This window comes from Calypte anna, chromosome 3, assembly GCF_003957555.1.
Source record: "Calypte anna isolate BGI_N300 chromosome 3, bCalAnn1_v1.p, whole genome shotgun sequence".
Taxonomy (NCBI): domain Eukaryota; kingdom Metazoa; phylum Chordata; class Aves; order Apodiformes; family Trochilidae; genus Calypte; species Calypte anna.
Genome location: NC_044246.1, coordinates 38,126,223 through 38,152,440, shown reverse-complemented (window position 1 = coordinate 38,152,440; position 26,218 = coordinate 38,126,223). Strand labels below are relative to the sequence as shown.

The 26,218-nt window shown below is 45.9% G+C and overlaps 2 protein-coding genes across 5 annotated transcripts; one reads left to right on the top strand and one right to left on the bottom strand.

Moving 5' to 3' along the window:
- Positions 1–6,291: 6,291 nt before the first annotated feature.
- Positions 6,292–24,296, top strand: GALM (galactose mutarotase). Of its 4 annotated transcripts, none has more exons than XM_030446965.1 (8): positions 6,292–6,610; positions 7,084–7,238; positions 10,590–10,796; positions 12,176–12,257; positions 15,435–15,576; positions 15,667–15,841; positions 16,220–16,327; positions 23,239–23,388. In XM_030446965.1, exons 1-7 carry the CDS (start codon positions 6,415–6,417, stop codon positions 16,295–16,297), a joined length of 1,035 nt encoding a protein of 344 aa, XP_030302825.1. In that variant the 5' UTR covers positions 6,292–6,414; the 3' UTR covers positions 16,298–16,327; positions 23,239–23,388. The 4 variants fall into 4 exon arrangements, with proteins under 4 accessions (XP_030302825.1, XP_030302824.1, XP_030302822.1 ...); XM_030446964.1 differs by lacking the exon at positions 23,239–23,388 and adding an exon at positions 19,953–20,040; XM_030446962.1 differs by lacking the exon at positions 23,239–23,388 and adding an exon at positions 19,862–19,943.
- On the bottom strand, positions 18,030–26,203 carry SRSF7 (serine and arginine rich splicing factor 7). The gene is made up of 9 exons (XM_030446966.1): positions 26,105–26,203; positions 25,584–25,764; positions 25,250–25,426; positions 24,291–24,365; positions 24,102–24,203; positions 23,672–23,725; positions 21,473–21,517; positions 20,837–20,872; positions 18,030–19,899 (listed from the first exon to the last, which is right to left on the bottom strand). The coding sequence occupies exons 1-9, from the start codon at positions 26,130–26,132 to the stop codon at positions 19,845–19,847; spliced, it is 753 nt and encodes a 250-aa protein (XP_030302826.1). The 5' UTR covers positions 26,133–26,203; the 3' UTR covers positions 18,030–19,844.
- Between the last annotated feature and the right edge of the window lie 15 nt (positions 26,204–26,218).

Genomic DNA, 26,218 nt, shown 5'->3' with positions numbered 1-26,218 from the left:
AAGAAGGCCAATGGTATCCTGGGGTACATTAAGAAGAGTGCGTCCAGCAGATTGAGGGAGGGAGGTTTCTAATTCTCAGATTAAAAAAAATTGAAACATCACAACACCTTTAATACAGAAAAGACACTTTAAATGTTCTCATAGCCGAAGCCTGCACGATTCTTGTGAATCAAAAGTTTGGCTCCCTAACCATAAAAAACAAAACAAGTCAAGCAGAGCTGTGAGTGTTTGCAATGAAGCATTTCTAGATTTCCAGCATAATTTTGTTTTCAGGGGCTTCCTTGACAAAGTCTATCATCCTCTTTTACCCTGGGGTTTCTGTGATCTTTAGGGACTATCCTTTGAGGTACTACACAAGTAATCTCGGCTACATCTACACTGAGAGGGGAAGAGAGAGGGCCTGGGAACACCCAAACCATGTCCTTTCGATGTCCAACCAGCGTGGTGTCAACTGCAGGCTGGGCACAACAGGTCTGCTCTGAGCTGGAGGGACAGGCTGGACAGCTGAGTCCCCCATCCCCAGCATACACAAGCACTCTCCCTGCCTTCACCGGGCTCTGGGGCATACATGCAAGGATAAGGGCCATGGCTTGGTTCATCAGACCAGTCCTAGACTGCAGTTCACTTCAAGGTCATCATCATCCTTGGTTTTCCAGGCTGTCCTTCCACGAAGAAGTCACCTGGCTTTAGTTGTACCAGAGTCATGAGATACAAGGTGCACATAGAAATGTGGGCATCACAAAGGGCATTACCTCCAGCATTACCTGGGGAGAAGGGGGATGCTCCCTGCTAGGCTGCTTTAACTCTGTTAGTAAAGCAATTCAGTTCAGCAGCAAAGCTGTGTAGGCACAAAACCTGTGTGTGTACTATGCCTATATTTGTGGGGGAGTAGGGGGCTCTGCACATCTCCATGTGTGAAATAAGTTTCTATCACCTGGTGCCTGCAAGTGAAGCTTACCTCCCTTACATCCCAGTTTTGCGCTGTGGCTCCCCTCCTGCCCTGCATCTTTGTGTGATACTCAAACAGGAACTGTTTGTGTTCACAGCCTTCAGAAGATGATGCAGTTCTTTTATCTCCCTTTGACATCTCCCTGCCAGTTGCAGATGCAGCTGCGTACACATCTGAGAGTGAATTTTCTAGGACAGCACTGTGAGGCAAAACGCTTTCCCTATTTGTTTTCCTTCTCCTTTCATCCTGGATCCTCCTGCCCTTTTCTCTGAGCTTGTTTTTATATCTTCCTCCCCTTTTGCTGGTCTCTGCAAAACCAAACTGGTACTTGTTGCTGGTTCTGGGGCTCTATGTAGGTCAACCCCTGTGAGTCATGAACCTGAGTTGCAGTCACTCTGGAGCTGCTTCTTGATGCAGGAGGGTAATCTGTCTGATCATTTCTTGTGCCGCTTGTCCCTGCCTCTCTTCTGCTTCCTTGGCAGATACCACAAGTGCCATGCTGCACAAAAATCCCTGGTTCATCAGGCTAGCAGCCCAAACCAACTTATAGGCCTTCCCATCCACCGGCTCCTTCATGACCATGCAGAGTCATGAGCATGAGGCTTGTCCTACTGCTGGGAAATGCTTCTGCACAGGGCCCTTTCAAGGAAAAATCCCACAGCCCACAGGACTGCTGTTTAAAATGTCACTCAGAAATATTCTGTGCCTATAGATGGAGGGGGGAGCTGGCATCTGCCAGCTGTGAGGTTGCTCCAAAAGTCTGTTTTGTCCACAGTGTGACCCCTCAACCTCTCCAGAGCTGCAGGTCTATAAAGCAGTTACCTCACCAGTGCTGTCACCAGTGAAAAAAATGCTGCATAATGCAGAACTGTCCTCCTTGTCCTGTACCTGCTTTTCCTGCTTAGGTACTTCTGAACCCTCTGTGAGGCCCCTACCCTTAATTGCTTTGAAGGACCCTCAGCACTAAAAATCAGTCTCAGAATTACCCTCAGTCTCTTTCCTACCAGTTTTCAGTAATAGAAACAGAAAGGAACCCCAAATCTTGACCTCCATCAGAAAACTCAGCCGCAAGGCTGTCCTACCATTTCATATGCTGCTTTTGTTTTTGAATCTTTAGACCTTTTACACATCCTTTACAAAGGTTAAAATCAAAATTAGCTGTGCAAGCACAGAATTGAAAGTCTGTCTCTCAGTGTATGTTAGAGTATAGTCCCTAGCCCTCTCCTAAACAAAATGCAAGTGTCTCTGGTTCAAGGCAGCCTACACAACAACGTGCTGCAGGAGCTGTAAGCTATTATTTTAGCTCCAAAGGAAAGTAATTACTATAGCAACCAAGCCATCCAAATGGCTTTTTGGCTGCTACTGAGACACAAACAACTCGCACACAAAGGCACATCTGAAACGTGCTGCATAAAGTGTTCTCGAGTAGATGTGTTTTTTGAAGAGCTTTACAAAATGTGTGCAACTGACTGCTGATAAATCACTGCCAGAATAACAGAAAGCAAGTGTACAGTGCCATGATCCTAAAATAACCTAATCAATAGCTCAGTATATTTGCCCCTGAAGAGATAAAGAAAAAAAACAAAAAAACAAACCATAGGCTCCATTTTAAGCCTGTGTTTTGGGAAGTATCCAGCAGAACTGAAGATATATTCAATAGACAGACAATAAAATGGTGGGGGGAATGTCTCCCCCTTTGTTCTGTGTACTGATGCAAACTCCTTGTAGGCTTTAGTGCCAGCTCATCCCCTTGGGCTTCCATTAAGTTTGCTGGGGAAAGGGGATTTAATTACAGCCTTGTAATGCTGGAGGCTGTAACAAGTGATGTCTGTGTTCTTGTCTGTGTCTGTGCAGCAACCAGCCCCAACAAGACCCCACCTCCAGCTGCAGTTCTGGGTACATTGCCCTTGCTACCAGTGAATAAGGAAACATCTTGGGCAACAGCAAGCTATAATAATTTCTGTCATGTTCAAATCAAAATATTGCTGGTGTAACAACATCTTGATCATTTCTGGGTTCTGGATGCAAAGCTGCACTTCATGGTGCTGAGACAAACAGCTTAGGCTTCCCAAAACAGGACATCTGGCCAAGGAGAACTGTCCAAAGATTCCCCATAGGGCAGATGTAGACATGTCATCCACCTCAAGAACAGTGGGTGACAATAAGATAACACTCCTGCTCTCTTAAACATGGCAGCTCAGCTGAAAATAGGGTTTATAGGTCTGGGTAACTCAGAACAGAGTTGAAACCTATAAGTAAACATAATACGTCCCTTCACAAACCTGAATTACCTTTTAAGATTTTTTTCATCAGTTGAGATCTTAAGTCTTGCTCTGGGTCCAGCATAAACGGAAAATCACAGCTGAGTTTAAAATAAAGACAAAATTAGGGAAGGAAGTGTGGTGATGTAATTTATTACAGAAGTGCCTTAGGACAAATGGGAAAAAAAAGGGATCTTGTGGTAGCAGTGACTGCACATAAAGAGTTTTGGTTGTCTGTAGCCTTTTAAGCAAAGGCACTTTATTTTGGATTAGACAAAAAAACCTTAGAAAACACACAAAATTAAAGTATCCATAAGAAAGTAGCACAGGCACATGTAAAATCTTATGCCTTGCTTTTGCCTTGCACCTGGAATTTCCAAGCTGCTGATCCCAGAAAAATAAATTATCCTCTGTGATCTTTCTCATAACAGGTTTATTTTCTGGCAGTAGTTGACAGTGCATTAAATGGCTCCCTCTCAGAAAACCAAACCAAAACAAAACAACCCAAACAAAAATGAAAAAAAAAAACCAAAACAACAACAAAAAAAACAACCAACCAAAGAAAAACCTAAACCAAATCAAGAACATCAAATTGTTCTTTTTCACAGTGTGCCTTTTTATTAACTTTTTGGTGGGGAAAGACAGGACCATTCACTCACAGGCAGACTTCCCAGTTCATCCTTGCTACTAAACAGAAATCTTTTGCTTGGTTTAGAGGAGATGTGGCCAGGCTTCTGGGCAGCACATAACCTGCTTCCATGACTTGCCTCTGCTATACTTGCAGGGTAACTGGCTGTAATAGAGCAGACAATTCCTTTTTCCTCACAAACATTTTGAGGTTTGGGTTGCAAAAGGCTGCTGCAGTACAATTTTGGTGAGAGCAAGGGGAAATAATGGATAAGAGAGATGGTGCACTGCCCAGCTACTTGTGCAGACCTGCAAGGCAGAGAAGTGAGACCAAAGTCTTGGAGGTGTGCAGCAAGGTTTCCTGATTACTTACCGTATGTGGAAGTGCCCTGCTGCCAATGTCAGGCATGTTCAGGCCCAGTACTGCAGTTTTCTTACAGGAAGAAAGAAAGACAAATGCAAGGAGCTTGTGTTTGAACGTCGCTGGAAGCAAAACTTAGTGGCACACAGTGAATAAGGCCTGAAACAAGCTCTCGCTTAAAAATGCAAATGACGAAAAAGAAAATCCAGTCTATCAGAGAATCATGGAACCATAGGATGGTCTGAGTTGGAAGGAGCCTTGAAGATCATGTAGTTCCAACATTCCTGCCATGTGCAGGGGCACCTCCTACTATATCAAATTGCTCAAAGCCCCATCCAACTTGATCTTGAACACTTCCAAGGAACGGGCACCCACAGCTTCCCTGGGCAACATGTTCCAGGGTCTCACCACTCTCACAGAGAAGAATTTCTTCCTAATATCTATTCTAAATCTACCCTCTTTCAGCTTAAAATGGTTACCCCTTGTCCTGTCACTACATGCCCTTATAAAATGTCCCTCTCAAGATTTCTTATAGGCCTGCTTCAGGTACTGAAGGTCAATATAAGGGTTTGAACAGGATGCACTTGTAGCCTGCTTCTTCCCCTTGTCTACATCCCCCATTCACCGGAGACAGACGAGTAGGACACATGCAGAGGCAAACTGATAGGTTATGAAGCAGAACTTCTGAAATACCTTGGTCAAATTCTGAAGCTGACATTGCTCCACTCCCCTTACTGTTCCAAGCAAGATTCAGTCTTGTGCAAACTGGTTTCTTTTCTGGTTTATCTGTCAGCTTGAAAATTGGGTCGGTTGTTCATTAACAGATTTGTCTGTGTATTGCTTCTGCACCTGCAGTCTTAGATGTCACTGGGGCTTGACTGATTTTGCAGATTTCAAGGTATGTGAGAAAATGAAACTTAACTTGACTTTTATATCAGAGTTGGATCTGCTTTCAACTCTGTTGTGAATCAGAGAAATACATCAAAATGGCAGCTCCTGCTGTGTTAAAAAAAGCAAACAAACCACACCTTATTGAGAACCTGTCTTTGTGAAACAGATCTGCATCCTATGTCTGGAGAAACATATTAAGAGAGCAGTGTTGCAGGAGCTAAAGTGCTAAGGTGTGAGCTTCTGGGAATGCTTTGCACCTGAAAACCCTTCATGACTTGTTACAAAGGTGGCTGCCCTCTCTTCCCCCTGCTAGGAGCCTTCCTCACTCCAAACAAAGTTTGTGCTTCTCCCTGGCCCATTTTGAGCAGAAGGTGGTGTTGATGCGCAGTAAAATCCACGTTCACTTGCAGGGTTGTTTTCAGATAGAGAACGCCAGTTGTGATGGTGCAGAAGGAAATTGTTAACAAAAATGCAGGTTTCAAAACCACCGCTCAGCCCTGAGTGGGAGGCTTAGTTCCTGTGTTGGCCCAGAATCCATAGTTTGTCTTGCCTAAAAGTGATTGCTGTGTTGGAGATTAATATTCAGCAACCACTGGCTGACTGATTGAGGCTTTTTTGGAGGCAGTTCTTGGAATAATCGGCTCTTTGAACAACTTCTGAAAATGAGCCCTCATAAAAATACAACGTATCAAAACGCAGTGAAGCTCTTTTGCCTTGCGCTTGAGCCTTGCCGAGAGAATGTTAAAAATGTGCACACACATTTAAATGTTGCTAGGGCTTCCTCGCAGACTGAAATTGCCTGCAAAGACCCGAGACAGATACTAAGCCAGTATTTCAAAAGACGGTGATTTTTAACGACGTCTGGGTCAGGGCCATGTGAACACACGACTTTGAGAACAGCACCAGCGAGCCCGAATTTCAGATCCATCAGCAGGTGCTAGACCCGCTTTGCGCCTCTTTGGGGCGTCAAGGGGGAAAGCAGCATTTTGTCACGACAGAACTTCTCAAAGACCCTGAAAACCGCTCCGCCTCCCAAAACCCCGACGGCTGCTTCTGCTGCTTTCCTGCCGGCGGGCAGCCGAACTTCCCGGCCCCACCCGAGGCGACCCAGCAGGACGCTGCCCTCAGGTAGAAGCCCTCGGTACTTCCCCACCCTCTGGCACACGCCCGGCCCAGGCGGTGAGGGCCCGAACTCCGCCCAGCGTCATGTGAGGGGTTGTGGCTGCTCTCTGGAGCCTGCGGGTTGGCGGCCGCCATTGCTCCCGCATCGGCTTCTCCCCCGGGGTTCACCGCCGGCGGTGCTGGGAGGCGGCTTTCGGGGAGAGATGACAGAAGTTAAGAGGGAGGTGTTCGGGCGGATGCCCCAGGAGGAAGGAGGAGAAGTGGTGGAAAAGTTCGTCTTAAAGTCGGACAGCGTGAAAGTGGAGATCTTGTCCTTAGGGTGTATAATCGCCGCTCTGGAGACGAAGGGCAGGGATGGGGAGTTTTCAGATGTTGTCCTAGGCTTTGACAGTTTGGAAGGTGGGTCTAAATCCGTTTACTTTATTTAAAAGAATAATAATAATAATAATCAGGCAATTTAAACAGAATTTTCTGATTTATCATCACACTGCATGATCTGCTTCTGGGGATCCCCTCTGAATCATGGTCTGAATAAATATAACTACTTCTGCCTGTCCTGGGCACAGTGGTGGCCAGAGGACAGGGACATCGGTGGCTCTAGGTTGCAGCAGGGTGGCTTTATGTCATATTTGACTGGCAGTCACAGGCGCCTTTCCTGCAAACCTGCAAAGAATGCAGGATCTCATCAGCTATTTTAACCAAAGATAGGCGTGACTGATGAGTTTTGTGTCCTGGGAAACACCGGGTCTCCAGTCGTCTATTTAGTACTGAGATAAAGCAGAAAGAGCCATGTCTAAACCTGTAAGCACACGTGGAGATCACCTACCCAGTCCCAATCCTTCTGTTTAACTGTATGCTTTTTTTCTGGCCAGGTTACACAAAGAAGCACCCTTTCTTTGGTGCCGTCGTGGGGCGTGTTGCCAACAGAATTGGGAAGGGGAGGTTCTCCTTGGATGGGAAGGAGTATCAGCTCTTCCTCAACAATGGGCCCAACAGCCTGCATGGAGGAGCCAAGGGATTTGACAAGGTGAAAATCGGGCTGGCGAGTCCAGGACTCCTCTAGCACACAGCCTGTACGGTTGTGGCAAGAGTATATGATGTCTTCATTCCTGACAGTGTAGGGTCTTCTGGTGGGTATAGTGTTGGAACAGGTCCCAGAAAGTGCCGTGGGCTCAGGAAGGGGGAAGAAAGCCTGTAAGCTGCTAGGTTGACTTGTCTTTGCCCCATGGATTAGCAGGGCTTACTTGCATCATTCTAGGATGCCATGTAGAAGGTTACTCTGCTTCTGCTGGTTTACTGCAGCCCTGAGGTCTCATAAGCTCAGTTCTTCCAGGGTTGTCTTGGGGCAAGGTGCTGCTCCTGCAGAGCCTGGGTTGGGATATAGCTGTGAGGACCCAGCCTCATGCATGATGGAGGCTCCCAGGGTGCCACCCACACTGCTCTGGAGTGGCTGCTCTAGTTGTCCCAGTGCCCAAATAAAGTTTCCTGGGGAACAGTGATCCCCACACCTCATTTGCACCTGCAGTCCCAAGGCTGCCCAATAGATACTCCCTGAGCACTGGGTCCTGAGTTTGCCCAAACTGACTATCATCACTGCTTTTGACAGCAATATGCGGAGAGCAGGGTGGTGCTGCAGGTTCAGTGCAGTTATTGCATTACCTCTTCTAAAGCCACTTTCACCCCAGTGACAACACACCCTAGACTCTACCTCTGGCTCACAGAAGGACTTGACTAGATCAAACTTGGAAAAATGCTCCATCATTGCTGTGTCCCCTCCCCTCCTCAGTAACTTCCCCAGATAAAATAACCTTTCCCTTTCCCCAGGGCACTCAATCCCTTCTGTCTTCTCCCAAGAGATGCTGCAGAATTACAGATGCCATCCATGCAGTCCTAGTAGTAAGAGCAGCAGAGCAGTCTCTTCTCTTCAAAGCCTTGCTGATGGCCCTGCTGATAGCATAGAAAGCTCAGAAGTCTCTGCTTTTCTGAAGCCTTGGGCTTTGTTGGATCAATTGCATTTGTAACCAGCTGATCCACTTTTTTCCCAGAGGAACTAGTGTGAAAGTGCTGGTGCAGCTGCTTTCCTGGGTTAATCTTTTCTTTCACTGAAGGAACATCCGGGCTCACTGAGCAAAAGTCAAAGTGTCTGGAAAAAAGTTACTTCTGGGTGGTGCAGTGTGAACTGGCATCAGATTAGGATCACACGCTCCTCAGCAGTTTTAGGAATAAAGGACTACTGGTGTAACTAGGCTGTTGTACCCCCAAAGAGGACAATTTGGTTTGAAGTTTCTTTATACATACACCCTGACCCCCTGTGAGCTTGAGCTGAAAACATGCACTCCTTTGCACCTGGGTTTTCCAGGCTATCTTCTGTAGACAGGGCCCGTGGTCTCCTGTTGCTTCTTGCTGAACTTGGTGGAGACAAGGCAGCGACACCTCCCAGATAGGGCTTTGTGTCCTGCAGCCCACAGGGTATGCTCAGGCATCTGCACAAGATCCTCTCCAGTCAGGTAATGGTCAGTGTGGCTGACCTGTGGTCAGCCTTAACAAAAACAAGACATGCTGTCTCTCCGCTGTGACTGTCTTGGCCATCTTGTTGGGAGTTTTCCCCCCATCTAGCAGATGCTGCTGCTCTCAGTGTGTGGTCTGGTGACAAAGAAGCTCACAGCCGTGCTTACATGGTGGCAATATCTGACTGTGCCACTGGGGAACTTCACGGAGTAGCTCTCTTAACTTTAAAAATAGTGGTATCAGTATGGTTACTGGTCTTTAATACCTTTCCTTGGAAGAACTTAAATAGAAACATATAAAACCAGTGTCTCATAGCAGTGGGAGCTGCAGTCAAACTATGTTCAGTGCAGGAGGACCTGCTCTGTCGTCTGCTTATCACATTTGCAACCTCAGTTCCTGTGTTTGATGAAAATACTGGTTTTTGGCAAGTGCCCTGAGTTTGTGATCTCTGCATGGGGTATGAAAAGGGTCATCCCAAAAGCTTTATCTGGCCCCTACCCCTAGATCTGTCATTTTTGGTCAGGTAGTAACTCTTCCTTTGGCAAATACAAAGCTCCAGGGACTGGACACCTCACCTCCTGTTGCACATTCATCCTGCAAGGGGGTAGGGGTACATGGGTCAAGTCCATGACAGATTGAGTGCAGTCTCAGCAAGTTTACTAATGGCATCAAGCTGTGCAGTGTGGCTGACATGCTGGAGGGAAAGGAGGCCATCACAGAGACGTTCACAGGCTTGAGAGGTGGCCCGTGCCAACCTCAGAAAGTTCAGCAAGGCCAAGTGCAAGGTCCTGCACCAGGGTCAGGGCAGTCCCAAGCACAAATACAGGCTGGGCAGAGAATGGATTGAGAGCAGCCTTGAGGAAGAGAACTTGGGGGCATTGTCTGACGAGAAGCTCCACATGATCCAGTGATACGCGTTTGCAGCCCAGAAAGCCAACCTTCTCCTGGGCTGAACCAAAAGAAGCATGGACAGCAGGTCAAGGGAGGCCAGACCCTGCCAGGAGTACCATGTCCAATTCTGGAGCCCCCAGCACAAGGAGGACATAGATCTCTTGGAATAAGAGATCCTTCCAGTCTTCCAGTATCTGAAGGGGGCTGTGGAGGGACTTTTTACAAGGATGTGTAGCAATGGGACAAGGGTTAATGGTTTAAATGTGGAAGGGGGGTTGATTTAGGTTAGACGTTGGAAAGAAATTCTTTGGTTCCAGGCAGAGTACTGGTCTCTGGCAAGGGCAAGAAACAGAGAGGTCCCAGTTCTCTCAATCAGCACTGATGTGGATCTATCTGGTGCTGTTTAATCCAACCCCATCCACTAAGCAGGAGTTGCCAGTGTGTATTTACCTTGTCCTAGAAGCCAGCCCCGAGTTAGCTGGGGGATGGCCAGCAGGTTGTTGAGATGATGTTGCATACCAGGAGATCCTTGGGAGAGGGAAATAGTCCAGCTGGGGTAAAAATCAAATATATGGACTCTGAGACATGGAGAAACATGAGCTGGGATGGACCCCCGTCAGACAAAACTGCCTCATTTATTTGGCTCGTTTATTTCATTGGAAAACTTGTTCACTCCTGCTGGTCATGGTTGATCAAGAGCAGGCTGGTGCATGTGTTTTCTCCCACTCCTCATTTCTTTTTTTCAAGAAGAGGATATTGGGTTTTAGTCCTTCATAGGGAGAAGATTGTGTTTTGTTGGGATTTTTTTGTTGTTTATTTTTTCCTAAGGAATAAGAGCAGGAGAGATGATCAAAACAACCTTTCTTTCAGTGCATCATTCCTTGAATACCTTTTGTCCCTGGGTTCAGCCCAACATGGGGCAGGAGAGAAGGGCATCGTGTTACCCACGACTTTCTTACAAACAGCACACATCTTGCAGGTTCTGTGGAGCCCTGAGGTTCTTCCAAACGGTGTCTGTTTCTTCCGGCTCAGCCCTGATGGTGAGGAAGGCTACCCCGGTGACCTGAAAGTCTGGGTGACCTACACGCTCAGTGGTGGGGAGCTCGCCATCAACTATCGAGCCCAGACCAATAAGACAACACCCATCAACCTGACAAACCATGCATACTTCAACCTTGCAGGGCAGGTAAATGTGGGGAGGTGAACCCTCTGGAGAGATACTGTGCAGGGGGAAAAAGCCTGGGGGCCCATGGGATGATCCATGAGCTTCCCATGGAATCAGTGGACCAGGATGCTGGCCAGGGGACATAAGATGCTTCTGGGGATGCAGCAGTGGGGGTTGCCTCTTATGCATTATGGGCTGCTGGGACAGGACTGAATAAAATAGACCTCAACTGAAGATGCATTACATCAGCATGTCGTGGACAAAGATATCCCACCATGAGTTTTACCTCTCCTTTTGTGTGTAACTGGGGAGTGTGAAGTCTCTCCTGATCCCTTGGGAAGATTACAGAGGAGGTGCAAACCTGGCAAACTGTGATGGGCTGGCATTTCTTAGCTGTCCTTTGTTAGTGCTTCAGAGACAACCCTTGCGTGCAGCTGAGATAAAATGCAATAGTGCCAGACAAAGCCAGCACAGAGCTGAAATACTCAGGTCAGAATCATGAAAAGGGGATATGAGGTGGCCAAGGTTGCAGAGCAGGGTAGTAGCAGGGTGCAGAGGGCTCCCACACACTAGTCCAGGGTCCTGCCAACTAGATGGGCACTGTATTGCAGCTGTGTTTTAGTCTGTTTGTATGTGATCTTGGAGGAAAAACATCTGAGAAATAAAATGTGGCTTGGCAGAGCAATAGGATGGGACAGCGCAGTCACACTTGGACATGAGACTAAAACCCATACAAGTGTTAGTGAGAGACATCTCAGCCTCTCTGTGCAGATCTGCTCAGGCGACTGCCCGGGCAATAACTGTGCAGTCATTAGTTTACCCTCTGTTCGTCCTCCCAGCAGCACAGTAATATCAACACCCATACCATGCAACTCAGGCATGTTTCCAGAGGAACAGGAGACCTTTGGGCATGAAATTGCTGCTCAGATTAGACAGACATGCAGGCTCAGCTTTGATCCTGCTCTCCTTCCAGCCCAGCTGGTTCCCTGCCAACATCCCTGAGGCTAGTGGAGAGAAAGAGGGACACAACCCCCTGTGCTGCAGGAGATGAGCCTGGAGGGTGGGTTGCGTTTCCCCACCATGCTTGCTTCCTTCCTCTTTTGCCCACCACCAGGAGCTCAGCAACCAGCATGTTTTGGCTGGTTGACTTGTGGGGTGGTAGATGCTTGGTGAGATAAGTTCAGAATGATAGGCTCAGCCCTGTAGGATTTACAGCTCCCAGGAGGGTTTCTGCCTGTGCTGGTGCCTTTATCCTGTGCCCAGGGTCAAGGTGGGATAGTGGCCAGGAGGTCTCCCAGGCACTACCAGACCAGCTTGTAGCACCACTCTGGGCAGTCATTCCTTGGGTGTTCTTTTGGCTGCTCGAATGAATGATTCCAGTGTTTCCTGTACTCCTACAGGGCTCACGGGATATCTATGACCATGAGATTTCTATTGAAGCAGATTCCTACCTGCCTGTGGACGACACCCAGATCCCTACTGGTGGGTGCTGCAACACACAGTGAAGAGGGTTTTACACTATGGTGCACATGGTGAAGAGGGTTTTACAGATGAGTGTTTGTGGGGATTGGGAAACAGCACTGCCTGGCAAGGGCCAGGGACCCTGTGTGAGGGCACAGCGGGGCCCTCATCCCTGGACACAGGCCATCAGAAACTGAGATTAATTGCCAGAGCTCTGTGTTGGTAGCAGGGTCCATCACCAGGCCCAGAAATGGAGAGGAGTTGGACCAGTGTCTGTCTGGGAGACAGGAGCAGCAGGAGATGGCACCAGAGGCAAGCGGGGTGCGAGGCTTCATCTTGGGTCCAAGGGGAGACAACGCTACCTAAGGCACAGGACCAAAACATGTCCCTCCAGAGCTCTTTGGCCAGCATTTCCCTGCAGGCCGATCCATTGTTCCTAGCAGTGTTCAGCTTTCTCATATTTCTCTACTGGGCTTTTCCATGTGATGTCAAGGTCTTATTTCCACAGATTTTATTTCCCTAAGCCCATGCTCAAAGTCCACAGAAAGCAAGATAACACATTTCTTAAGCCTTGATAATACCCGGGAGATGCAAGCAGCATGCTGTAGGCACAGGGCTGCTGTCAATAAATGTGTTGGCAGACTAGGATGTCGTCAGGCTCACTGATCTGGAGGGCAGCTCCCAGGCCCAGTGCTCTAGAGCTGCTGGGATCTGTGGTGGCCCAGGTGCCCGGCACCATCCTTTGCTGCAAGAGCTGAGCCACCAGTCCCCTTATCTGAATGGGAGAGCTGGTGCTGTTGGCTGGAACGTTAGAGACACAAATCCTGTCTTTCCTTACTTTCTTGTCTTTAATGTGCTGCGTGGCAAAAAGTAGAAAAAAAAGAGGAAAGCCGGCTTAGGAAAACAGAATGTTGTGCATACTGAGCAGGTTAATAAAACAAAAGTGTTATTGGTGCTGTCTTCAGCCTCAAGGTGGAGCAGCAAGCTGGCAGCTTCTTGCACCGGGTCCTGATTGAAGGGGTAAAAAGGAGAAAACAAGGCTTTCTAGTTTTCTGTTTGTTTTGGTTTTTTGGTTTTTTTTTTTCCTCACAACTTCCACTCTGTTCCTCCCCATAAATGAGCCAGCCATTATGTTAAATTATCTGAACTGGCTGGGCTGAGAAACACATTCTCTGTACCTGCAAGAGAGTCAGCACCAAACAAAAGCACTTGGAAACAGTCCTGTTATTAACAAGGGGGCATGCACCTTGCTTTGAGGGGCTTGACCCCAACCCTCACACTGTGCTGCTCCAACACCCACTTCTTCTTAGTGTAAGTGCCTGTGCTGTTACAGTAAGAGCTGACCTAAGTGCAAAATTAAACTGATAGTAAGTTTTATTGATTTGAATGAAAAAAGAATGAAAAAGCATTAAAATGAAAACAAAAATAATGAAAAGCATTAAACCCCCCCTGCATTTGGTCTAATTTTTAAAAAATCTAAAATATGTTAAAATAATCAAAAAAGCAGACTTTTAGATTTTCTCATAAATGATGGCTGATAAATGATAATCAGGCTGATTCCATCTATCCAGATTGTCTTAGAGGGATGGAGGCTGTTGAAATGCAGATGCTGAGCTGTGGCAGGCAAGGGTGGTGGGACAGTGATGTGCTGTGCCAGAGATCTCCAGAGGACAGAGTAGTGACAGGACCACCAAGCAGCTGATCTGGGGCATGAATGCTGGGAAAGCTGTGTTCCTGAGTGCAGGTAGCATCAACTGAAGATAAACTGGGTGTGGGGTGGGTTGTGTGCCTGAGGACTGCAGGAGCACACAGAGTAGTTCCTAGTAAGCTTAGGCTTACCAAGCTCTGCTGGAAGTGGCAGGGCTTGTTTTCCTCATGCTCTTGCACCTGACTTCAGGAGGGAGAGGAAGAGAGGATTTAAAAAGCAAAAAGAAAGAAAGAAAACTTTTTAGCTGTAGTGTATGCTAAAACTAGAATTACATCTGTGTATGTGAACTGAGCCCACTGTATGTGCATTCATGGTCTTTTGTCTTAAGGAGTTTCCCAGCCCAGGCAGCTTTTGCTCAGCTGTGTCCTGCCTGAGCTCAGAGTGGGGAAGAGCTTGAGGCCATAGCAAACCTACTGCCCTGCTTCTCCCTACTGCTTTCACCATGGAGCTGTTCCACATCTTAATTGCCACCAGCTTGCTGCCCCTGCTTTTTGCAGTTCCCTGTTGGTGTTCTGGGTAAATGTAGCCTTTGAAGCTAATAAAGCTGTGTACAGTCTTAGCCCTGGAGTGAAGATAATATTTGGTCAACTGTTAAAGACAGAGCCCTTGCATGCAATGGCTGCTGTATGTTATGTAAGTGCCTATACCGCTTGTTGTTTGGGATTTTTTTTTTCCAAGGTGTTTTTTCTGCCACACAGCTGAATTCAGTAAAAGTGCTCATTTAGATAGGATCAGAAGCCACAGAAATGCCTTGTTTGACAGGTGGAGGCTGTTGTTTCTCAATGTTTGCAGAGCAGAACTGGTACAGAGCTGCAGCCACGCTGGCTGTGACACTGCAGACAGCAGAGCAGAGCACACAGACCAGCAGCAGGGCTGCTCACCCTTGGAAACCTCTCCCTTTAGAGAGGGGTAGAAGAATGTCACTTAAGAAAAAACAATCCCCTCCCCTGCCCTTCCTCTCTAACCTCCCCCATGCAAAACCCCATTCCTTTGGGTTAGGATGGCTGTGTTTTGTACTGTGTTTTGTACCTATTAGGGTTGATCTCATTGCAGGAGTTTTATCACAGGATTCTGTGTTACCACATCAGGCCTTAAAAAAAGAACTTGAGAGAAAATGCTTGGTTTATGGTCTTATCCCCTTTTTATCCCCAAGACAATGCTGAGCCAGGAGGGGTATTGTCTCCCTGTATAGCCCATAATCACCATCCTGGCAAGAAGGCCACCCTTGTGGCTATCTCAAGGGTGTTTGTTCAGAGATCTGGGAGGAGGCTGGTTCTGCTGGGAAAAAAGGTATTAATGTCCCAGCCTGAGTTACAGTGGCCACGAGGCAAGCTTGCTTGAAGTAGAGCACTGCAGCAAGGATCACAACACATCTTAGACCCCTCAGCTCACCACAGCAAGGGATCTCAACCCTGCACAAGGGCCTGTGCCATGGGTGTTGCCTGCTGGCATGTTGTTGAGTGGGTGTTGCTGCTGTTCACCTTGCTCAGGGGAGGTGGCTGCTGTGCAGGGCACCAGCTTTGATCTCCGGCAGCCTGTGGAACTGGGAAAGCACTTGAAGAAGTTTTGTCTGGGTGGCTTTGACCACAACTTCTGCCTGCATCAGACTCGAGTTCGACGCCTTGTGGCCAGGTAGGCTGGGACCCTGGCAGGTATTTCCCATTGCTGAAGCCGTAGGGTGCCCACTCAGCCCCTTGCCATCCTCCACTTGTGTCTCCCCAGGGCTCGCCACCCACCCACTGGCAGGACCATGGAGGTTCACACTACACAGCCTGGGATGCAGTTTTACACTGGGAACAACCTGGATGGCTCCCTGAAGGGCAAAGGTGCTGTTGTGTACCCCAAGCACTCGGCTTTCTGCCTGGAAACCCAGAACTGGCCTGATGCCATCAACAAGGTGAACTGTCCCCTCCACCTCTGAGAGCTGCTCAGGTGGCTCGATGTCTCTGGGGATTAAATTTATGAATGGAGTTTGCTTGGTGAAGAGATGCTTTGTAGACACCAGAACAGAGGTAGGCATAGGTCACAGGCTTTACCATCTTCTCCCTCTGGGATCTGAATTTAACCAGGGCCAGGTCAGTGAGCTGACTTGCCCACTCAGCCAGCTCGCAAGTAAGGAGTGTTTAACAAAACACTGCCACTGGAAAAGCCTGGAGGGAGCTGTGGGACACCACCCCAGCAAGGCAGAAGGGATGCAGCCATGCATGCCCTCCTGACACTTGCTTGTCCTGCCCTGTGTGCTCATGATCACTGACATGCTGCTATCTCTCCCCAGCCCCACTTCCCTGACTCCCTGCTCCGCCCAGGTGAGGAATACAACCACACCACCTGGCTCGTTTTCAGCACCACTTGAGAAAAGATGCTGACTACTACCACCAAGAGGGTAAGTGTCTCTGGCAGGTTAGCCAGAAATGCCACCAAGTGCAGAGCAGTAATTCCCAACTTTTCTAGGTGACGCATCCGATCTGGGAACTTTTCTTCTTTGTGGTTTTCTTCTATGGCTTCTGCTGGCTTTAACTCCTATTGCCACCTCTGCTGCTGTCTAGTTTGTGCTCTCATCCTCTGCCCAGCCTCACCCTGGGCATTAGGTTTTGTTTTGCACTACAAAAGCACTGAAAACACTGTTAGGGCCATGGCATGTCACAGCTCAAACTGCAGCAGGGGAATGTCTGGTAATATTCATGTGGAGCATGTGTGGAGGCTGATAAAGACTGTTCTTTACAACATCAGCTGTTCCCAGCATCTGAGATGCACTGGCTGCTGTTGTCCCTACCACTGACCTGCCCCATGGCTCAGTGTCAGCTCATCAAAGGGCACCCTGCCCTTCCTGTGCTGGGCAACAGGGAAGCTCTTAGGCCAGAGCTGCTGGGTCTGACAGCAGCGTTGGGATGGCACGGGTACAGCGTGGTCACACAGAATGGCTTTGCAGAGGATGGTTTTGGTGGGATTATCCCAGCTGGACACCGTGGCTCATCTGGTTTAACTTGCACTTCAAAGCCAGCAGTGAGAGGCACACATGGGCCTTCACAAGAGCATCTTCTATGCTTTATCTTGGCTGCTGAAGTGTGTGCATCCATCCATGTTCCTGAATACACAATTGCAGGAGGAAAACCATCATCTAAGTATTGTGCTTCCATGTGAAATACCTATCATCCCCAAACCCTGTAAAATGTGGCCTGTTTGATGAAAACCTTTCTCAGGTTTCACAAGAGCTGGGGGATGTCAGATCATATTAGGAAGCTGGCATCCCTCCCCCCAGGGACACAGGGGTAGGAGTCCTTGGGCCATGTCATGTCATACACTGTAGGCACTGCAACCTGGCTCCCACCTCCTGCCCTACTGCTGCCGGAGGCACACAAGCCCAGCTCCTGCTGGAGCCCTCAGCTCTCTCCCATGCTTCATCAGCTGCAGCTTCCTTCTTGATGCCCAGCCCTCACACACTTATACCCATTAATTAGATCCCCTCTCAGTCTTCTCTCCAGACTAAAAAGCCCTGGGTCTCTCAGCCTTTTTTCACAAGGCAGGTGTTCCAGTTCTTTAATCATCCTCATAGCCCTCCGTTGTACTCTCTCAAGTAAATCCCTGTCCCTCTTGAACAGGGAATCTCAGAACTGGATGTAATACTCTAGATGAGGTCTCACTAGGGCAGAGTAGAGGGGGAGGAGAATCTCCCTTGATCAGCTGGACACACTCAATATACCACAGGATACCATTGGCCTTCTTGGCCACAAGGGCACATTGCTGTCCCATGGTTAACTTGATGTCCACCAGGACTCCAAGGGGTCCTTCTCCATGGGGTTTCTCTCTAGCAGATTGCCTCCTAACCTGTACTGGTACATTTTGTTATTCCTTCCACCTTGCTGAATGGTTGCACAGAATGATCTTGCCCCCAGTGGCCGTGCCTAGCCACTGGACTCACAAATGTGGCAGTTCCGCCACTTTGACCCTCAAAATGAGCATCCTGCTACTCTCCCGTGATGCTCAGCCTGGGTTCAGAGGAACCCCAGTCTCTGACAGAAACCCGGGCTCCTCTGCTCCATCTTCCACATTGTCTGTGGGTACTGAAAGACAGGTACCAGCACAGCTGTCATGTAGTCTGCAGGTTTATTGTGGAGTAGGTTTGCCTAAGAGTACAGAAAAGAAAAAGCTGATCAAATTCCAGAGCAGCAGTGTACATGTGCCTCTCACTAGGTACGCTGTACACCGGGCAGACAATGCACAATCAATAAATACTTCAAACACAAGTCAAAGGTTTCAGGCATTTCAGCTAAATCACAGCAGGGGAAAATGTGTGTCGCCCCCCTGCTCTCCCAGTGCTGCAATGGTAAAATTTCATGGATGTTGCCAGAATATTGATCATTGCTCCTGGCAGATGAGACACTGATCCTCATTGCTGGGCACACCATGGGAGCGTGCAGGCAGACACCAAGCACCATAGCTGTTAGGACTAATTAACAGGACCAGACAATGCTGCAGCGCCATAGTACGTTGAGTCTGGACTCATACACTGAAAAAGCTCCATCAGGTCATTGGTAACAGGAAACCTGTATTTTGAAACTCATGAGTGAGCCAAGTGTGACTGAATTTTTTTTTTTCATTTAAGATGCTCTACTGTGGTTTAGACATTAAAAGCAAAGTCATGACAGGTATCACAAGAAGGCCAGAGAGGCCTCACTTTCCATTTCACTGCTTGTTAACTGCAGAAACTGCTGGATAAAATCTTTTTTCCCCTTCTGCCTACCAGTCTGTCTGTTCACAGTCTAACATTGTTTCCAGTCTTTTGCTGTGATCTGTGTCAATGAAGTGCCTTATCATGCAATTCTTTACTACATAATCAGGACAAACACAGAGCTTGAGGTACTTATACACAAATAATTAATCCTGCAGGTGTGTATTTACTGTAAGAAATTACCTTAATTCAACCAAATTGTCTCCAGGATCTGGGTTGCTTAAAAACCATACCAGTTTCTGTGAAGCAAATTAAAATGCCTCAGGTCAGCTGTGAGAATCTTTCACTTTTAAGAGGGAAGTTTGAGTGAGCTGCTGAAAGACTAGTAACAGCTTTCTGTTGCTTCTCAAACACATTTTCCTAAGGTTCATCAGAAAGTAGGTCAGAAGCCCATACATCTTCCCTCACAAAAAGGGAAACATGCCTTGAGACATTAAGAGATTTTCTTTATATTAATAGCCTAAATAACTTTAAAAATGCAACAGGGGAAAGTAGGAATGGTCAAGTTATTAATGATTTTTGTTACATTAGAGGCTTCTGCAGATGTTATTTGCTTAAAATATGTCAGTGTTTTGAATAAAATTTCATCCTAAATTTCTGGGTATCTGGTATAACAAGTAGTCAAGCACCAGAGAGCAAGCTTTGTGGAATAATTAGATTAAGGAGAAAAATTAATTCCTGCTAAATATCATAAATAAAAGGGGCATATGCAAATTTTTAGCCATCTGCAGACAGAGATGGATTGCAAAGAAAGCAGAAACTGATCCTTTCACCAAAGACTATTCAAAAATAAATGTGAAAAATGACTAGTTTGAAAAGACACTGATTATTAGTTATTTTTCATCCATGTTACATGGCACACAGCTAAAATTACCCAAATGTTAACAGAAGCAGCAGGGTTACTACAGGGAAGTTTTAGTTAAAAATACACATTTTATTTCAATGTGCCAATAAAAAATTCCCACATTTCGTATCACAGGAAGTTAATTCGTACAATAAAAAGAGACCTGTGCTAGTCTATTGGCGTGACTAACTCAGAAGACCCAGATCATGCCAAATTTTAGTTGATATACTCTCCTATCTACATTCTTACATTTACAAAGACACCACAAAATCCCTTATAATAATGTAAGCAAAATAACTTTCTTCCTAAAAGATTAACTTCATAACTTTAATCCATTCTTTCAGGACTTGCACTTCTTTGAGGGCTTCCTGATGGTGAACGACTGAAAGGGAAAGAATCCATAGTTAACATTATGTGGTATTTTTGGATTCGCAGATACAGGAGAAAACAACAGGAGGATACCTAGACTACTCTGGCACTTTTAAGCACTGTTTTTAAATAAAATAACCAATCACTACTGACAAAATTAACGGGCTGATGATTCAGAGACAATACATCGTGATTGTGAGGTTAAGACTACACGCAACCACATTTATAAATGAAGCAAACTTAAGTGTAGAAGTTCTAAAGGTATGTGAAAAAAATAAAAAGAAACAACAAAAGATGAAGGATCACTAAAGACTTCCAAGGGACACATCCTGGCAAGTCTACAGTTATTCTTACTAGGATATCTTCACCTCCCTGCAAATTCTAAACACCAAAGTTGTAACAATTAACTGCTACAGAATTCAAAGTAGGGAAAAAAATGCTGCTGATTCTGTCACTATACATATATGCATAAAGAGACAGATAATTTTTTACTAACTTATGGGGAAAAAAATAATTGAGTGAACAGCAGCAAATACAAGAAGTTCAATCTTCCATTCCTTACTCTTATGCCAAGTTATTTCCCTCTGTCTTCCCCAATATCAATGCAGCTGTTAATGAGACTCAAAGCTGATTGCCACATTTATTCTGTGCCTTCAGCTTGCTGGGACAAAATCTGTGCAATAAAACTGGTAATGAAGTGAAATCAATGCAGGAGCAGACAAACACAACACATACTGCTCTATAACCAGTATCCCATGGATTTATTATTGCCATGTATGTATTACCATATATAAAGACGCAGTGACATTATTTCACTTGAAGAGACATTTTGGCAAAATACTTTCCCAGTATTTTCCTACAAACAGCAGTAAAACTCCTCATTGGGGATCACTGCAGATACTAAAATGCCATATATAGAGTCCACGTTATTAGCTGGGTAATCAACATACCTTCTCTTTGGAGATGGTGATCGGGACTTTGACCGACTGTGAAAACAAGAGTATCATCAGTGTAACTCAAAAGTCAAATGGAATTCTTATATTCAAAAAATAAGCATCTTAGATAGCAATAGCATTATTAAGGGAATCTAACTGAAGCTCTTTAAAACAGCAAAAATTTTGAATCAACATTTACTCTGACAAGGATCCAGTCAGTGAAGACATTTAGCATGGAGATTAATTTTGAGCAACTGTCTTCACTACAGAAAAAAGGAAAACAAGGGGTAATACTGAGGTGAGGCTTTGAGGACAGAAACATCATCATAGATTTCCTGCTGTTTCATCAATAGCATTAAATAAACTCAAGTCCTTTATGTGATGGGTAGAAAAAATTTACAGAACTAAGCATAAAGACACAAAAACCAATGAGTACTACATTGGAAACTCCAAAATAGCTAATTAAAACAAAGAGATGTGTAAGGTTCATATCTGATGTAGAAAAATTTTATAATCACATTCACATTACAAACAGGTTATCTGGATACCTATGTTTGAGGGGCATTTTTCTTAAGGACCGAGCTCTGTTAATAGTGCAAACCCAATAGTGAATTTTAGATACTACTGCAGCCTTTATCTCTGTATGCTTACCTCTTAGCCAGAGAGCCAGATTTTGATCTGCCATGAGACCTAGATCTACAAGAAAAAACTCATCAGGGAAGCTGGTAGCATGCCTATTTCCCCATTTAAGAAACCAAGACTCACATTAAACGTATAAGAACTCTCACGTTGAAAAAAAAGAATCCTGCACTTCTCCAGGGCCTTTCTTGTGAGATTTCAGAAGCTTTTTAAATGGATGCTGCACATGTTGTTCTATACTTTGGTCCCTGGCTGATGACTGCTGTTTGCTAATGCAGGTGGCAGGAATGTATGAACAACCCAAATCCTGACCAATGTTCTCACAAGGTAATAGAAAGCCATGATCTAAGCTCCCAAGTTTTATTAGGCTTGAGTGCCATCTACCACTATTGTTGAAACTGGCTGTAAGCAGCATGCTCCTACAAATACCTTCTCCTCAGTGCAATTCATCTTATATATGCCCTTTCTCAAGATACATTTTTAAATCCGTCTCAACTCTTGTGGAAAGACAGAAAAAACTTTTAGGTTTTGAGATAACTCTGCTGCACCATAAGAACGCTGTTATTGCCTAACAGAATAGCTGAAATTCCTGTTCCCAGAAGCAGCGTCCTACTGCTACATTCAAGGCTTTCCACAACAACTTCCAGATGTTTGTTTTGATGCTCTCAAACCAGCAGACATGATGCAATACTTAGTCTTCCTTATGAATCAAGAGCCTGTCACTGCATTCTATGCATTCCATTGATTCTTTTGTACAGAAACCATCTTTTAGTTGCCTTGTGTAATTTTAACAGCGACTTCATTAGAGTTAAGCACCAGTATTTGGCCACTTCTCTGCACTTGTGTGTCACTAATTTCCTCTTGCCTTCATCACTTTATCTCTACTTAAAAAAAAGGATGATGTCATCTAGACGCTGCAGAGTCTAGAAATTTCAACTACAGCATCCTTTACAGTGCAGAAACCCATTCTGGTACTAAAATAAGCAAAACAATTGAGATAAAATATATTTTTCTCTTTGAGATCCTGTTGACCATAGCCATTTTCTGCTCCTGACAGCAAGCAGTGATGAGCCACGATTAAGTCACGCTGGAACAACTAGTATCGAGATTCAATATATTTTAGCAACAGGTAGAGAAAGTATTCTTGAGCAGTGAGAAACATTACTGCCTCAGGGAATTTCCCTTCTTCTTTACAAGCTTCTGGACTGTGTGTTCAAGTTTCTGCTCTTAACTAAGCTATCTTCTGGTCTTCACATCTCCATTCCCTAAAAACTCTTGTAATTCCTTCCTGTTCCATTCTTATAAAGTGCTGCTACTACCACCGTTCAGCACTAAATCTCCAATCTTCAGGTGCAGCCTTTTCCACTTTCTCCCTTCTGCTTCCTTATTTTTGTGTGTGTGTGTTTCTTCATGGTTGACTATTGTTTCAAAAGACTGTTGTAAAAGAACAGCAGGGCCAGGAAAGGGCTGAGGCAAAACCAGTAGTACCTCCCTCAGAGAAGAGCTTTAATTTACTCTTGTTCTCCTCTGACATCATAAGAGAACATCTAATCAACCCACATCAGCCATGCTACCTTGATGAGGATGCACAAAGCACAAGCTGCATTCACTTATTACTAAAAGATTAAGCTGCAACCTAAAGAAAAAGAATTACATCCCTTGTTCCTTTAAAATTTGACCATCACTCTTAGGGTACCTTTGTTGGTACAAAATAATTCTGACAACTGTTTATATAAAAATTATTTCAGATACTGCAGACTGATACTTGTTTTTGACAGAGCTGGAAGGAGCTGTAACACAGCACCAGGAAGCCCTTCATGACTTGCTTGTCTATATGCATTAATGCTTTTAACACACTACTGGATGGGCATTGGGATTTCTCTGACAAATAACAGGAAGAACCCACAATCTCATGTATGCTACACAAAGAAGAAAACTCTTCAGATTAACTTTAAATTTATTTCCTATGTTAGCTGCTACAATCAATCTAATAAAAATAATATTTGTGATGACAATCAGGACCTGGATATCAGTGATAAGTACAACAATAAAAAGAGAAAGAATCTTCTGCACTGCTTTTTAAAACTACAGGTCCTTAAAGTCAGCGAAGAGAAAACACAGCTTCTGAAAAACTTAACAGCTGTCAGTAAGGCTAAACAGAGTTTAAAGCAGCTTATTACTAATAATCTTCGGTCATGGATTAAATCTTACCTGCTTCGGGGCCATGTAACAGATCTGGATCTAGATCTGGATCTTGATCTAGACCTGAAATAAAAAATTAAGGCAAATTAACGCAAAACCAGAGAGGTCAAATCAACTGGAATGATAACAATTACAACACTATTTTGACTAATGCTTACATGTTGACAGGCAAATCTGTATCATTATTAATATTTTAGGTATCAACATTCATCATGGGATATGCAGCTGTGTAAGATCTCAAAACTAACTCTACTGCCATGTCTATATATTCTACTAGGATTATCAAAAACTTTTTAAATCATGGTGAAGTCTGATCCCTACACATCAACACATTATAAAGTCTGCTAACAAATACCTGTTTGAATCCCTTAACTAAAATGAAGACCAACATCAAACAACATCAAAACACAGAACTCATTAAAAATTACTTCTTAATTACCTTGATCTCTTCAAGGAACCCGATCGAGACCGGCGGGGAGACACAGACCTAGACCTACGAGGAGACACGGACCGGGACCTACGATAGGAAGCTGACCTGGACCTGAAAAGTAAATTAAAAGAGTTGTAAAATTACAGCTTTTTTTATGCAAAAGAAACAAATAGAAATAAAAGACAAGCTTAAGCGTACCTCCTACCACGACTCCGACTGCGTGACCGAGAGTACCTCCTTCCTCGGGACCTTGAGCGAGATCTAGACCGGGACCTGGTTTTAGGTTAGAGAAAACAAATATTAGGAAACAGCTGCAGCAGTCAGTGCATGTGAGGCCCTGCTGAAGTCAAAACTCATTTCAGAAAACTAAAGAACTAGCATCTGTCAGTTGGAAAAATCTCTGGGCCTACTTGTCTTGAGCATTTTACTACCTAGAAAAATGTTAAAAGCTGAATTACATTGCAGAATTACATTAGAATAGAAAACACTGTAATGCGTATTTAAAATAAACCTTGCAAGTTTGCAGGTCGACCCTCTTTGGCCCAAGGTCTAGCAGATCTAGACGATCTAGAAGTATCTATAGCCGATCGCTGCATCTAGGTGTTCTCTTCAATCTAACGACGATCAAACTGACAGCCCAATGAGCCAGGGTGAGGCTTGATTGACGCAAGAAGATTTTTCTAGGTGGGAATGTGGTCAATCTGGTGTTCCTCTTTCTAAACCGGAGGGGGGCCCCAATTGAAAGCCAAATTTACTGTTACGGCGATCACCGTCTCAAATTTTCTGCCCTTAAAGAATAAGGTGAAGCTACGTGTAGATGGCTCGAGGGGATCTGGCCTCTTATGCTGATCACCTCAAGGTCTAGGAGGATCTTAAGTGTCGGATTTGCAAGGCGCCTCAGCATGAAATCTTAAGGCTCGTGACATTCTGAATCAAGGCGACTGACTCAAACGAAGAAACCTGAAAGGTTTTGACCAGGTTGATTATTAAGATATTAACATTTGATAGAAATAGCAACAAATTGTAATATATACCTATACATTTATTCTAGCTTTAAAAGTTTAAAGAAAACTGGCGTAACATTCTGTTCTTTGCTAACAAGAGCTACACAAAAGTGAACTGGCGAAGGAATACAGCCACTCTGGCCCCACACGTACCTGCTCCTTCTTCGGCGACTATAGCGGTGACAATCGTAAGCATAGTGGCCTTTCTCACCACACTCATAGCATCTGTCATTAGGGTCAAAGGGGCGTCGCGCAGGAGGCCTGTCGTAACGGGAGCGGCGGGGCATCCCTGTTGAAACTTCTACTCTGACCCTGGAGCCACATATCACCCTGTAACAAGTGCATGATGGCTTTAAGTTAGTCGTTACTGAGGTCCGTAAATCGTTATAGCAGAACTACAAAAAGAAGAAGCGTAGAGAAACCCTTGATACCCTCTCTCGTATTAAAACCGGCTGAAACTTCCACAACATTAGAAACGGATACGTACTTCCCATCCAGTCCACGGACAGCATCTTCAGCATCCCTCGGGTCTTCGAATTCCACGAAAGCAAACCCTGGCGGGTTCCTGGCGATCCACACGGTTCTCAGGGGCCCATAGTAGCTGAAGGCTCTCTCCAGCTCGCCTTTGCCCGCGCCCGTACCCAGGTTCCCCACGTACACTTTGGTCTCTGCCGGGAGCGAAACCAATGTCAGCGCGGAAGCAAACGCGGGCCGAGGCTCCAAGCAGAGGCGGCTCGCCCATCCCTGCCCCCCGGGGCACCGCCATCTTGTTCGAGCGAACCGCTCCCGCCTTCACCACGAGCGGCGGCATGCGCGGGCGCACCCCCTCCCCCACGGCCGCTGACGCAAAATGGCGGCGGCGACGAAACGGCAGCAACGGCGGCCTCGCCTTCTTTCCTCCCCTCTGGCCGTCCGCTCCGCTCCCCGCGGCATTCGCCCCTTCCGCAGACCTCCCTCACTCTCCCCTCCGCGCAGCCGCCCGCCCCTCGCAACGCCCCGGGAACTCACCGCCTCCATAGCGGCCGTAACGCGACATCCTAACGGCTCCGCTCAACCGCCTCTCCGCGCGCACGCGCCGCTACCCGCGCCTGCCCTCTGCCCTCCCCTTCTTCCTCCTCCTCC

What these genes read in the sequence shown, in the direction of transcription:
- SRSF7 (XM_030446966.1), bottom strand. Translation starts at nt 26,132, where the DNA reads ATGTCGCGTTACGGCCGCTATGGAGGCG. An exon ending in AGTCGGAGTCGTGGTAGGAG is followed by an intron (nt 24,204 to 24,290) that starts GTACGCTTAAGC and finishes TTTACTTTTCAG; the next exon opens with GTCCAGGTCAGCTTCCTATC. An exon ending in GGTTCCTTGAAGAGATCAAG is followed by an intron (nt 23,726 to 24,101) that starts GTAATTAAGAAG and finishes TTTTTATTTCAG; the next exon opens with GTCTAGATCAAGATCCAGAT.
- GALM (XM_008505014.2), top strand. Translation starts at nt 6,415, where the DNA reads ATGACAGAAGTTAAGAGGGAGGTGTTCGGGCGGATGCCCCAGGAGGAA. An exon ending in AGGCTTTGACAGTTTGGAAG is followed by an intron (nt 6,611 to 7,083) that starts GTGGGTCTAAAT and finishes TTTTCTGGCCAG; the next exon opens with GTTACACAAAGAAGCACCCT. An exon ending in GTTCGACGCCTTGTGGCCAG is followed by an intron (nt 15,577 to 15,666) that starts GTAGGCTGGGAC and finishes GTGTCTCCCCAG; the next exon opens with GGCTCGCCACCCACCCACTG.